Source organism: Geotrypetes seraphini, chromosome 1, assembly GCF_902459505.1.
Source record: "Geotrypetes seraphini chromosome 1, aGeoSer1.1, whole genome shotgun sequence".
NCBI lineage: Eukaryota > Metazoa > Chordata > Amphibia > Gymnophiona > Dermophiidae > Geotrypetes > Geotrypetes seraphini.
In genome coordinates, this window is record NC_047084.1 from 484,321,184 (window position 1) to 484,336,310 (window position 15,127).

General features: G+C 44.8%; 1 protein-coding gene across 1 annotated transcript in view; it reads right to left on the reverse strand.

Moving 5' to 3' along the window:
• Positions 1 to 15,127, reverse strand: part of GLDC (glycine decarboxylase) — a 172,015-nt gene that overhangs the window by 98,943 nt on the left and 57,945 nt on the right. Inside the window, 1 exon segment of the mRNA XM_033925858.1 lies at positions 13,848 to 13,983. Coding sequence (XP_033781749.1) covers positions 13,848 to 13,983 — 136 coding nt within the window.

Genomic DNA, 15,127 nt, shown 5'->3' on the forward strand with positions numbered 1-15,127 from the left:
TTTTTAATGCAGCAATGAGTAAAGAATCAAATATAGCATCAAAATCATTTAAAGAAGAATTGAGAGAGGCACTTTTCAGGACAATGGTTGCAAAAGAAAAATGTGCAGTAAGACTGAACAGATCATATTCCAGACTTCAGACCAAAATTTGGAGATGGTGGCACCTCAAAAAGAAAATGTTTAAGGGTACCAATATGGGTATTGCAAGTCCCAACAATTCTTGAAGTAAGAGGAATCAATTACATAAGACCTCAAAAGGGGTACAGCTGTTTAGCCAGTGAAACCTATTTTTATATCTGGTCATTCTCTAGTCACATCTGAAAATGCCCTATGTAGTCTCAAAGGTTATAAACATCATCACTGGATGAATATTATGTTAGTTCAATGCAAGATAGAACAGCCCCTGTCCACCCGTTTTGGGCACTAGCCCATTCCCCCCTAAAAAATATATATTTGTGTGGCTATGCTACTGAATAGAATTCAAGCTCTAGCTCTGTCTCCCCAACTGGTGGATGTACAGCAATCAGCAACTTGATTGACAGAACATTAGGTAGGCCTTGGGAACCCCGGTTCCATCTCCGTGGGAGTCCCGTGGGCCTGCCTGGTGAAGATCCCCATGGGAGTCCCCTGGCCCTGGGGGATCCTGCAGGGTTCCCGCGGGTGGGACTTGTACATATCTGCAACCCCCTTGCCTTGCAGTTTACAGAACAAGGGGAAGGTCCCTGATAAGTGAGGTAATAGTACCGTGTTTCTCCTAAAATAAGACACTGTCATTAATTTTGGGCCAAAAAAACCCACTAGGTCTTATTTTTGGGAAAACAATGACCAATCACAAACCCACATCATCTTTCTATCCCCCACCCACCCCGCCATGCAGCCAAACCCCCGCCGACCCTTCTAGCTCTCCCTCCCCTTCCATCTCTCCATCCCCACGCCAACTGCGAGACCGACATATCATTAACTTCTTCCAAACGGCTGCATCACAGCATTGCGGCAGCAATCTAAACAGGCTGGTTTGGGCCTTCTATCACCGGGGCGTTGCTGATGACATCAGTGGATGCGGCAGAGAAATGCCCCGGCGGGAGAAGGCACAAAGCAGCGCATTTAGATTGCTGCTGCAACACTACCATTTGGAAGAAGGTAATGGTATGTTGGTCTCGCGGTTGGTGTGGGGAGGGAGAGAAGGAAGGGTCAGCGGGGGTGCGGGGAGGAGGGGAGAAGCACTGCTGCCTGCAAATCCAGCTCTTCAACTAGGGCTTATTTTCAGGGTAGGTCTTATTTTCGGGGAAACATGGTAGGAGATGACTTCTGGAAGGAAAACGATTGCTATAAAAAACTTCAATCCTGTTTGATATTTATCTGTGGCTACCCTCTCATTGGCTGTCGTAACAGTGAGGGGAAGGGTCTTTGGCTCCAATACCCTAGCCACTGGTCAAGGTCTTTGGCTCCAAAACCCTAGCCGCTGATCAAAGACTCTGGCTAGCTCAGCCAAAGTACCAAAAGGAGTACAGTGGTAAGCAGCAACAGGGTTGCTAAGGTGTTTGTACTTGTTCAGAAGCGTAAACTAGAACAAGGAACCAGTCCACTGGTACTTCCAAGGAGAAGAGAATGAAGCAGTTAATGAAACAGGGGGGGGGGGGGGTCTTGTTTCTGAGAAGTAGGAAGAGATACATAGGATGTTTTTCTGTGTAACAGTGAGGGTCAGCCCTAGGGACTGTGAGAGTCAGCCCTAGGGACTGACAGTGAGGCTCCCATCTGGGATTAAACCAACTCTGAAAATGTACCCGAGTAAGGAGAAAGAGGTGTCTCACAGAATAAGGAGTCCTGCAGAAACAAATAAGTTTACAGAGTCAACATTCATCTTGCAGTGATCGGCATTAAATGTTGACTTCTGCAGACTGAATTGAACACCAAGATTCAATGCTGAGCAAGTCTGAGCCCCTGCATTGAACATCTGGTCTCTGCCACCTCCTAGAAGTTAACCATGTAAATACAATACGTAGTCAACTACACAGTGGGATAACCAAGTAGTGGGCTAAATATTAAGGAAGTTAGTTGGGCTGATCCCTCACCCCCAGCCCCCCAACCCCCCCCCCCCCCCACAAGAGCATCCTCCCCTACTGAAGGTATGCCCCTCAAGAGCATTTTCCCATTCCAGATAAGCCACCTCTAACCCTGTCATCTCCGAGTTTAAAGTGGCTTCTGCAACCTCTAGCAAAAGTCTTGTGGAACTACCAACAGTACTGCCAGAATTCTGCTAAAAATTGCAGAAGCTGTTATGAACCCAAAGACAAGAGCAGGAGCAAGTGGTGATTACTCCCTCCCAGAATACCCTAAACATGTGAGAAAACCCGGACATCTAGTAACCCTAACTAGTGGTGACTTGGATTCCGTGTTGCTGTAGAAGGCCTTTTTGTTAGCTCGTAAATGTATCCTCTTGTTATGGAGGCAGGCTGAGGTGCCTACCCTCACAATGTGGAAAAATGAACTGTTTACTTTCCTGAAGTATGAATATTTGGATACTAAGAACAGTGGCCTTGGTCAATGGAGGAAATTCCGAGCGATTTGGGCTCCGGTCTGGGACAATTTGTCTCCGGGTGCCCGAAGTGCTCTTCTGAATTTCTGACACTGGAGTGCTTGGGGGGGTGAGGGGTGGGGGGGGGGGTTTGGAGGGTGGGTTGTTCTTGGCTTTTGATGAGTATCTTTTGTCTCCGCGCAGAAACAACGCGGTAGACCCTTTTTGTCTTGGGTTTTGCTTTGTTTCTGGTTCTTTGTATTCCGATTGTGGTTTACTTCTTTGTATTCTTCTTTTCTTAATAAAAGAAAAATTAAAAAAAATAAAAAATAAAAAAAGTTGTGAACAATAAAGTCCATTATGCCTTCTAACAGTGTGCCGAGTGCTGATCTCTCCTGGCAATCCAGACCAGCCTGCTACACAAGCGTGTTGAAACAAGTCTGTGCATGTTGCGACATGTCTCAGGGTTACTCGTGCACAGTTGCAGCTCAGTGTGAGTCTTAACATGCCAAGAGAGAGTCCTCGTGTGAACCAAGTAAGAAACTGCTAGATTTGGAGCACCGTTCAGTGATAAAATTTCTCACAAAAGAAGGGAAAAAGCCAAAGGAGATTCACAAGCACATGACCAGGTTATGGTGAGTCTCATTCTACAAAGTAAAATTTTGGAGCAAGCAGTTAAATTGGGGTAGAGTCCACTGAAGATGACCATCACACCAGCCTGTGGAAGCAACTTCCAAAGAAATGTGCAAGAAAGTCCAGGATTTAATTTTGATAGCCAAATGAATTAAGGTTTCCCGAATAGCTGAAGAAATTGGTATCTCAGCAGGTTCAGTTTGGAACATAATTCATGAAAAGTTGGGCATGTCCAAGGTTAGTGCAAGATAGGCTCCAAGAATGCTGATGCCATGTCAGGCGGCCACAAGGCTCTAGTGCTGTCAGAAGAACTTAGAGATGCTCCATGAAGACCAAGTGAATTTTTTTTTTCATCGTTTGGTGACTGGAGAACAGACTTGGGTCTATCACAGAAATCCAGAATCCAAAATGGAGTCAATGCAGAGGGAGCACAAGTCATCCCCCAACCCAAAAATGTTCAAGACAGAAAAATCTGCAGACAAAGTCAGAGCAACTGTCTTTCTGGAATGGACTTTTGCTTTTGGAGTTCATGCCACACAAGAACCTTAACTGGGGAGAGTTAACGCCAATATAATGATCATTTTCCGGAAGTTAATTAAGATGAAAAGACAAGGAAAACTCACAGCAGGCATGCTGCTTCTTCATGACAATGTGCTGGTGCACATATGACAATCACAGGCTGCCATCCGAGAATGTGGGTTTCAGCATCTGAACCATCCACCCTTCAGTCCTGACCTGGCTACCTCAGATTTCCTGCTCCAAGTTTGAAGAAATCTATCTTTGGACAACAATTTTCAAGTGATGAAGACGTCAAGAAGCTGTGAAATCCTGCTTTGAAGGTCAAAACAGAAGAATTCTTTTCACAGGGGTTAAAGTCATTACAGGAAAAGTCAGTTTCTTTCCCTGAGATTCAGCCACCTGCAGTACCAGGGGCTGAAATGGCAAATGGCATGAAAATGCATTTATTTGCCCGATTAAACGATAGCGCTAAGATCCTTTTATAGAATACTAGCCTACATTCTGGGATGTTTATGTACCCTATCCCAAAAGCTTGCCGTTTCAAGAGTTTTTTTTGGAAAAGACACTTGCCTGTCAAGCTGGAAAAATGAATTCTTGGCTGAGCTCCTTGATTGCTCATTCAAGGGAGAAGGGACGGAGACGGGAGTTGGCAGTAGAGAAGGGTTCCGACATGAGACTTATCGGATCAGCAACATTCCCAGGGCAGAGCAAAGGGGGTAATAAGAGGAGAGGTACTGAGGAGCTGGAGAGTGAATATACTTGAAGGTCAACAAGAGAAGTTTGAATTGAATGTGGAAACTGACAGGGAGCCAGTGAAGACTTCATGGAAGTCCATCTCTCCCCTCTCTGAGATACACTTATAGCATATGCATACTTGTTCTTGTTAGACTATTGTAATATTGTATTCCTAGGGTTGCCAGCTACATGCATGCACGCTTTGCAGGTAGCACAGAATTCCATAATATGCCCGCTATATGGGATTCTCAGATTTGAACATGTCCCCAAACATTCTATAGCGATGTATCATCTATTGAGTAAAGTATAAATTGTTACCGATGGTTTGAGTCTCAAATCAAATGTCACCCAAGTACTTACAAGACTGTCTGAGGCCTTACTTAGCTTCAAGGACTTTGTGCTCTTTGATGCAACAACGTTTAGCTGTCCTTACAATAAAATCTTTGCATTATGAATCAGTAAGGAAAAGCGTGGTTCTCATATGCAAGGCCACTAAAATGGAACAGGTTGCCTGTGTATGTTCGATGACGGATAGATATACGTATATCAATTTAAGAAAATGTTGAACAAACTACACTGGCTGCCTGTGGAACCATGACAGGTTCATCCCCAACCTATCTGTCCCACCAATTCGAATTCCCAGGCACAACTAATACACGCAGTGCCTACTTGTTCGCTTTTCCTTCCCTAAAGGGCTGTACCTACAAGAGATACCTTGATAGAACATCTTTCCAAGCAACCAAATGGAATAAATGTTTAACCAACTTCATCTCAAATGCACTTTCAAACCAAATGTTTAGGAAGTCAATCAAAACTTATCTCTTTGACAAATTTCTCTGACCACCACTTCAACCTTGATGTACTTCCAAAACACTGCCAGATAAACTTAACTAAGCTCAACATGCCAATGTAATTTCAAAAGTTCTCTGTGCTGTCGCCGTCTGTATAATCTCTTCCCCTGTAAACCACTTTGAACTGTTTGTGGAATGGCGCTATATAAAAATTAAGTTATTAGTTATTTTTTGTCAAATGAAATATGATACTTAGTCATAGCTATGAATGAAGCACTAATTTCATCTTGTTCAGCACCTTGTGAGAAGTTGTTGTTTTTTAAATTAATATAACATTCATGTGGTGAATTGTTAAATGTTTTAAAATGTGTGTTCTATTTGTAATCTGCTTTGGATAAAGAGTGGAATAGAAAAAATATTTGTCCTTTTATTCTTGGGCAGCAGACTACTGTATAGAAGTCTGCCCATTACTGGCCTAATTTCCCAACCAGTGGAGATACTATCAATACCAGTGGTCTCAAACTCACGGCACGGGGGCCACATGTGGCTCGGCAGGTACTATTTTGAGGTCCTCAGTATGTTTATCATAGTCACAAAAGTAAAATAAAACAGTCTCTTGATCATATGTCTCTTTAGCTATAAATTACAATATTATTATTAAGACTTAACCAAAAGGAAAGATTTATAAACTATAGTTTTACCTCATGCAAAATTGTCATTTCTTTAATAAAACATTAACTATTTTTTTCTGCGGCCCTACAAATCCAAAATGTGGCCCTGCAAAGGGTTTGAGTTCGAGACCACTGATCAATACCCACTCAAGCCTATCCAAATCTGCCATCAGCAACCTCCTTTGGTTGAATCTAACTTCCACAGTCCAAATATCAGCCCCAATACATCCTTCATGTCTAGTTAACCAAAACTTGGTGACACCTATAACTGCACTGACCCCTCATACAACAGTAAAAGTACTGTATATATACTTGAATATAAACAAAGATTTTGGGACCAAAAAATTGGCTCAAAAATGAGGGTATTGGTTTATATTAGCGTTGGTGCCCCCCCCCCCCCTTCCCGACCTGTTGCAGGTCTCCACTGGGCCTGCTGTTAAGATCTGATGGTCCAGGACAGTAGGGATCTCTTGCCTCCTGTCCAGAGAGCGATCTCCCTATGCTCCTGCCCCGTACAGAACTGCTATCTGAATGGCTGCCGCGACTTCACATGGCAACCTCAGAGTTCTCGCAGTCTTGTGAGGTTGCCACAAAAACTCTTGGCAGCTAGATAGCAGCTCTGCATGGGGCAAGAGCATAGGAAGATCACTCCTGCCCCAGTTCACTGCTGGACTACCAGGGATTTTAAAGGTATACTTTTTACTAATCAGGAGGGGGGAGGGAGGAGAGTTGTTAGTCAGCTAGATAGGCAGGATCCCTCTTGTCCTAGCCCACCCTGGACCACCAGGGCTTACGGCAGGCCTGGGAGGCCTGCAAGATATCAGGAGAGAGGGGGAGACTGAGTGCAAAGCCTGGCAGGGCAAAGAGAGAGGGGGGGATAGAGTGCAACGCCTGGCAGGGCAGGGAGAGAGGGAGGAGGGGGTTGGGTGCAGAGCCTGGCAGGGCAGGGCACTTGAATATAAATATCCTGGCTTATAGTCGAGTCAACCTTTTTTCTTCCTTTGGGGGGGTGAGTGTTACCTCGGTTTATATTGAGTATATACAGTAGTTCTTTTCCTTCTACCTGTTTGGTAAAGGTTGTAAACTGCTTTGATGTTTGTTTTGAAAAGTGGTTTATCTAAAAGCTAACAAAAAAAATCAGCAGCATTAAGCAACCACAGGAGCTAAAAATTCAGTGAAAATTTTCCACATCTAAAAAAAGTTTGGTCAGCATCCCAGTTCTGTAAATGTTTTTCCACCCTTAGAACATACCTTGTCAAATATCTGTTTGATCAATACATTTGCCAATCACAATGGAATTTTAAAATACTTTAACACAAATGGACTAAACTGCAAGTTTCCAGGATGTAAGCTTAGCTGTTTTTGTATTCATACCATTTGCAAAAAGATTTGCTGCTTGCACCTCAGTACAAGCACAGAATTTCAACTCAGCTTTCACTAAATGAGCTACCGCAAAATCAGGCAAAACAGTTCATTACTTGAAATTCATGCATAGATGTCTTTTAAGGAGAACCCCCACCCACATACACATGCACAAAAAAGATAGCTATGTCTCACTAAGGTGTAGATTTTGGGTCAGGCTACATACAAATTAATGTGAAAGTTTGCTAAGTAGGCTCATTGGTATCCACAGCAAATTTTCAGCAAAAATAGGCCACTAAAAAACTTGCAAGAAAATCTCCTGTTGGTACGGAAGCCACAAAGAACACAATTTATCATGAAAGTGTGGCAATTGCACCCCTCGAGAAGGAATTTGGGCTACGCTATGAAGTATAGAAAGCCTTCCCCTCACGACATTATATATTTTACTCTGTGCAAATGGCCTCAAGCAGCTTTGTCAACAGTACATCTATTTGGCTATTGCGTTTCCTCCAAGGCACTGCACTCATTGTGTTACCCCTCTACAGATTCCTAGAGTTCTCCACAGGTCTCCCTAGAAACGAAAAATTCCAGTGATGTGACAGGAAAACCAATGAAAGCCACCGGTGAGTGACAGAATATTCTGCATCCTCACATTTACATTTAGTCTAGACTTGCATTTGCAGATGCTTGGAGTATAGTCCTGCATGTGAAAAGCAATTTTCTTATTTACTGGATAAAAGCTACTCAAATAGAAATTACAAAATGTTTCAAATGAAGCAGCAAATATCTTCATGTTATTTCAGCTTTTAAACACAAATTGTGCATTTGTACATTTAGATAGATTGTGAGCCCACTGGAAAATGCTTGAAGTGGCTGCTTTGAGTGTGGTTGTGTAACTACTAGTGCTGCCCGATTTGAATCGATTCACTGATTCACTTCGGGTGAATCAATTCGTTATGCCAAAAAAAAATTGGACTCACCGATTCGTCGGCTCCCTGAGACCCGTTTGGACTTTCCCTTGGCTGCTGGTCCTTACATCTAATGCAACTTCTGGTTTTGCAAAACCGAAAGTTACATTAGAAGAAGGGACTTCAGCAAAGAGAGCGCTGAGCGGACCTCCGTGTGCGGATTGGCAACAGCATGGCAATTGGTTGGCTGGCTCTCTCCTTCCTGGTCAGAAGCATTTCTCCTTTCCTCCCCGGTCACATCCATCTTTTTACTCCAGGCAAAAGTGGCAGTGATTTAGTGATCCACAGAGTTCCTGCCGCTACTGCAGGAGTTTTCTCTCCATTCGGTTGCCCAAGCAGAAACAGGAAGTTTTCACTGAGGGTGGACCACAGTGGAGAGAAGACGCAAGCAGTGGTGGCAGGAGAACTCTGTGGATCGCTAAATCACTACTGCCACCAGCATCATCAAAATAAAGGTAGATGGGGGAGAGGGGAAATGGACTTGGGGAAGTTGGTGGATTGAAGAGGGAGAGATGGGGAGAAGATAGATGGGAGAGATGAACTTGGTGCGAGGGGGGGGGGAAGATGATCGAGGGGGGAGATGGGGAGTATGGAAGAAATAATGGATCTAAAAACAGGAGAGGGAGAGAGATAAGACAATGGGATTTAGAAAGGGAAGGAACAGAAAGGGATGGTGTGGGGGGGACACAGATACTGAATAGGAGGGTAGTTGGGAAGAGAAAGAGAGAGCTGATGGACCCTGGGGTGGTAGGGAAGAGGGAGAGATGTTGGAGAAGAGAAGAGATGGTGGATCTGGGAATGGTGGGGGTCAATCGCTGCAGTTACGGGAATGGAGATTTAAAAAAAGGAAAGATGCCAGACCTCGGGGGGGGGGGGGGGGAGGAAACTGAAGGGAAGGACAGAGATGGAAGATGGATGGTTAGCACGGAGATAAAAAACGACAAATGGGCAGGAGACCCTGGCAAGCGAGTTATCAGAAGACGATTGTTGCAGAGCCTGGAACCAACATGATTTGAATAATGACCAGACAACAAAGGGTAGAAAAAATATTTTCTGTTTTGTGATTACAATGTGTCAGATTTGAAATGTATATCCTGCCACAGCTGGTATTATACTGCCGTGTGCTAGGATTTAACAGAGAGAAGAAAAGTCTTTTTTGTTTGTTTATACCACAGCGCCAGTGTGGTAGGAGAGGGCAAAAGGGGCGGAATGGGTAAAGAGGCTATAAAATAAACCCACCAGGATGTTTGAAGAAAACACCCAAATTGGACAGGAAAAATTGAATCAAATTAAAAAAAAAAAAAAAAAGATTCAATAGGTTGAATCGAATCAAAATTTTTTTCCTGAATCGGGCAGCACTTGTAACTACAAAAAGACAGTATACAAAGTCCCAGTCCCTTTCCCTACAGAGACAAGACAGCAGCAGAAGCAACGATGTGATAAATGGACGTTGAGAGCCACTACGACAAAAGCAAACATACAGGTGAAGAGGTCTCTGTGTTCCCTTAAGAAAAGCTGTTTCTTGCTTAAAACTGACCCAGTAGGAGTCTAGGAATCATTACCTATAGAAATGATTTAGCTATGACAGACCACCATGTCCTACCTATTGTTAGGTGCCACGGACTCATGTTCGAGTCCTAGCAAAGACTGCTTTAAGACCTAGTGGTCCAGCAGTGGGCTGGGACAGGAGGGCTCCATCCTACCTTCTGTCCTGGCTAACAACTCACCTCCTTCCTGCCCCCCTCTCCCCCCCACGATTAGCAAAAAGCATACCTGTTTAAAATCCTTGGTGGTCCAGAGGTGAACTGGGGCAGGAGCAATCTCATGATGCTCCTGCTTCATGCAGCGCTACCACCTGAATGGCTGCTGTGGGTTCTCATGAGATCGCGAGAACTTGTAGCATCCAGATAGTGGTTCTGCATGGGGCAGGAGTGTCCTCCTGGTAGTACTGCATTTCTGTCTGTCCTCCTGGTGGCACTGCATTCACTTTCACCATGCTGATGACCTCTCACCAGCCAGAGGAATCCATGAAGTAGATCTCGTTACCAACTGCTGCTACCTTCTGTCCATTTCCTTCTGATGATAGATTACATGGGGCCCTGTCTCATGCTCACTGGCCCCTCACCAGAAGCCAACAGAAGTCATACTGCTCTCTGGCCCCTCACCCACCTTACCTAGCTCCTACTAGAACTTACGTGGAAACCAAATAATGCAGATGAATATAAGTAGTGACAGTCATGGGGACACTTTTATCCCCCCCCCCCCCCCCCAGCTTTGTGTTAGGTCAGTGCTTCCCAATATTTTTGGGACTGTGACCTCATGATTATAGTCGAATACCCTTTCACCCTCCCCCTCAGAAAGGCAGAATGACATCCTTGGAAAACCTGCATAGGTTATGATCCCTAACAAAGGATTTGTAACCTCATCTGGGTTCTTGACCCACAGTTTGGGAAGCTCTGTGGTCAGACTTCTTGCATCACCTCATGTCATTCTATCACCTCATGCCATTCTCTCATTTCAGCATCAAAGTCCAGATACTGCTAATAAACTATTATGTGTCACATTTAGCCAACAAAGATTCAGAAAAATTTGCTCCATTATAGATCAGTATTAAAAGAAAAGGTCAAGTTGATCAGTCTATGGAAAATGATCAGAATGGAAAGCTAAAGCATGGCCAGCAGATAGAATGACTGAAGCTAGTCTAACTAGTCCTTGCTAAGTGTGAACCTGCATAGTCTAGAGCAGTGGTCTCAAACTCACAGCCCCGCCAGGTATTATTTTGAGGCCCTTAGTATGTTATCATTGTTCTGGAACGTTGCCCACTTCACTGCTGTAACCTCACACAAGCGCTTTTCTGCGTCTGCACGCAATTGTGTGGTGGAGTGGGGGGGACAATGAGTATATACGTAATCTCATGAACTCTTGTGAAATTTGGCACCTCTCCTGGCGGTGACTGCTTGATGTACGATGGCAGTTGTGTCCGGTGCTGGTGGAGGCGAGAACTGAAGGCGATTGCGGGCGCGACCACCAGACACTTAGGGCCTGATTCTCTAAAAGTGCGTCCCGATTTTAGGCAGCTGTAGGCGTCCTACAGCTGTCTAATCAGCCAATCGGGATGCACGTTTTTTAAAAAAAAAATGCTCCCCAGGCAGGCCGCCTATATTGAAGGCGAGGCCCGCAAGACACCTAGGCCCTGATTCTGAATAGAACGCCCGGGAGAGGCGTCCTATTCAGAATCGGCCTAAACTAAACCCCAATTCTGTAACCGGCGTCTATGTTACAGACGCGGGTTAGAGAAACGGGTTAGATTAGACACGGCCCGCTACACTTATCGTGGCAAGGGATCTCTCTGCCGCTATAAGTATAGTGGGCCGCGGCCCCCTGACCAGGAGGGTGCCCAAACCCTCTGCCCGAAGACTCACCCCCCCCCCGACACTAACGACCGCCCCCCCCCCGACATTACCGATCCCCCCCCCGACAATATGGATAGCTGGCAGGAGGGTGCCCAATCCCTCCTGCCCGAAGACGCACCCCCCCCGGCGCTAACCCCCCCCAAACCTCCACTCCACCAAACCTGTTCTTAGATGGGTCTTGCACGTCTTGAGCCGTCAGGCACGCCTCGTCGAAATGAAGCGGGCCCGCCCCTTCCCGGCCCATCCTGCCGAAGCCTAAGGCCTGATTGGCCCAGGCTCTAGAAGCCTGGCCCAATCAGGCCTTAGGCATAGCGGGTCCGCCCATCCCCACTTAATCTAAGGCCTGATTGGCCAATCAGACCTTAGACTTAGTGGGGATGGGCGGACCCGCTATGCCTAAGGCCTGATTGGTCCAGGCCTTAGGCTTCGGCGGGATGGGCCGGGAAGGGGCGGGCCTGCTTCATTTCGACGAGGCGTGCCTGCCGGCTCAAGACGTGCAAGACCCATCTAAGAACAGGTTTGGTGGAGTGGAGGTTTGGGGGGGGGGGGGTTAGCGCCCGGGAGGGTGCGTCTTCGGGCAGGAGGGATTGGGCACCCTCCTGCCAGCTATCGATATTGTCGGGGGGGGGGGCGGTCAGTAGTGTCGGGGGGGGGGGTGCGTCTTCAGGCAGAGGGTTTGGGCACCCTCCTGGTCAGGGGGCCGCGGCCTGCTATACTTATAGCGGCAGAGAGATCCCTTGCCGCGATAAGTATAGCGGCCGCGTCTACTTACAATGTAGGCCAGCATTTTGCTGGCCTACATTTTAAGCTTCTCCTCTACTAGGGAGACGCGTAGGGCCGCCTAGGTTCAGCCTAAGGCCCTTAGACGAGCTTAGGCATCTTGTGGATCTCCCTAGGCTCCCGGAGGTGCCTTCAGGCTTGCCTGGGGAGCATTTTTTTTTTTTTTAAACATGCATCCCGATTGGCTGATTAGACAGCTGTAGGACGCCTAAAATCGGGATGCACTTTAGAGAATCAGGGCCTTAAGGCACAAGTTGGATATTGATTCTCCCCTCTACAAAAAAAAGCCTAGAGGACTACATCAAAATCTTGTCTCCTGCAGTTGATACTTTAGATTAGAATCTAAATCACAATTTTGCATGAAGTAAAACTCTTTAGTTTATAAATCGTTCCTTAATTGCTTCTGATAATTTCAGCAAGACACAGCTGAATGCAGTGCAACATGCAGAAAGTGAAGTTTAGATAGTTTTTCACTTTCTACATGTTGCACTGCTTTCAGCTGTGTATAACTGAAATTATCAGAAGCAATTAAGGAACGATTTATAAACTATAAAGAGTTTTACCTCATGCAAAAAGTTGTCATTTTTTTAATAAGACATTAACTATTTTTTCTGTGGCCCTCCACATACCTACAAATCCAAAATGTGGCCCTGCAAAGGATCTGAGTTTGAGACCACTGCTCTATCCCATTCCTGCAAGCTCTGTACTCATCTGCTCAAGCCTCAAACACTTTAAAATCATAAGTGTTCAGGGCTTGTGCGGTTAAGGCAGAGCTTGCAGGAATGGGACAGGAATATTGAGATCCTGTGGGGATGCATGTCATTCTCTAAAGCGCAGCTCTTGTACACATGCCCAGACAAACCCTAGAGTGGAACACACATCAGCACTGTTCTTCTGTGCCTTTCAATATAAGCTTTTCCCCCCCAAAAAAAATTCCCTCAAAAGGCATATATTTAAGCACAGAAAACAGGCACTAATGTATGCTTTCACTTTTGGGTTTGCTTGAATTTGCACACATTTGTTTCTCAGTACCGGCTCTTGGACCCCCCTTCCACTTCTGAATCAAAATCAGCAGATTTTAAAGACAGGAAAAAAGGAATCTCTTCAAAATTCTCCAATACCAGCTCTGAGCCGGCAGTACATTTTCAGCGGCAAGACCAGGTTTTTGTGCACTGTTTTGATCTTTGGGAGGGCATAGCAAATGACCTTACATTTGACTACATTTAAATACAATTTATAGCCATCTTTGGCTTGCTTATTTCCTGTGTTAAAACCTTCCAAGCTTTTGCATGTTAACACCAACAATAGTTCAGTGCCAACTGGCCCTTAATACCAGCATTAGGTTCCAAGCATCAGGACCTTAGAGCAGTGAGCACTTTTTCCTCTTCTTTGGGGAGAGATTCTGAATTCCTATGAAAAAAAAATATATACACATGACAGTTTCCAGAAGTCTCATTTACCATCCTGCATTCTCCAACAAATTCCGAGAGATAGCCTGAGGCACTGAGCAGTTGTTATATCCCATACCAATGTAGGACCGCCAAATCTTGTTTTTGCTGGCAATTTCATGCAGAGTTTCAAGCAGTTTGTTTTCACCTGTTCAAAGAAATTAATGAAGGAAAAGTTGGGAAAATATTCAGTTGCAAATTACAGTAGACACAGGTAATTCCCTCCACTGATTTTCTCTCACTAAAATTATTTTAAACTGCAAGATTTATAAATACATCCAAAAGAGAACTTTTCGGCCTACCAATACCAATATCAAACTTCAAAGTTTTTTTACATGGATGAGTGAGGAGACAGCTTGCATAAGTCCATCTTGATAAATGCAATACAGTACTTTTTGATTACATAACCTCTGGTCAAAGATCAGTGCTGTAAATGCAGCCATAGCTAGCAAAGTACTCATACATGTCAGGGTATAATATTGCCTCAAACATTTGGAGGGGCATTTTCAGTATGACCTCCAAAGCTGATTTTGGACTTTTTTTTTGCAAAACATCCAAAGCTCCAGTGGCAAACATGGTCATTTTCAAACCAGCAAAATGTCCTTTTGGTTCAAAAATTGCCCTATTTTAGATGTTATAATCAGTGCATCTTTCTTTAAAAGGCCATTTTCAAACATCCAAGGCAAAAAAACCCCACACATAACAAGCCACTAGGATATCTGGGGGCCAACAATCTTACTAGATTGGGCACACATCCCAGAAGAATAATGGGGCAGCATAGGGAGCACTTAAGAGTTCCCAGGTACACATCACATCATAACCCCCTTTATATCATATGGCAAGTCCTCCAGGAATAGCAAAGAATGTACTATTCCCAAGTGTATAATAGCCCTTATATCTACAGATGTCACCTTTGTTGCTTCAGTAGGTATTTTATGGTTTGGGGGGGGGGAACTCCAAGACTTTCCACCACAATGTACCATTTAGAGTAGGATATGGGCCTAGGTCTTATCTAATCCACCAACAACTAGGCTACTCCAGGGACCTACTTGCTGTTCTAAGAGAAATTGTCATATCTGCAGCTGTCAGACCGTGGTATGTACTATCTTAGGTGGGTAGGAGAATGTTGGTGACCATTGGGGGTTTAACGGGGGGAGTTTTGCCTATATCCTATATATAAACTAAGTCTTAGGTTTGTATACCGCATCCTCTCCACAATCTTAGAGCTCGGCACATTTTACAGGAGCTGGGATAGAAAAGGAACTCCAATGAAGGGTTATAGGCCTTAGTAT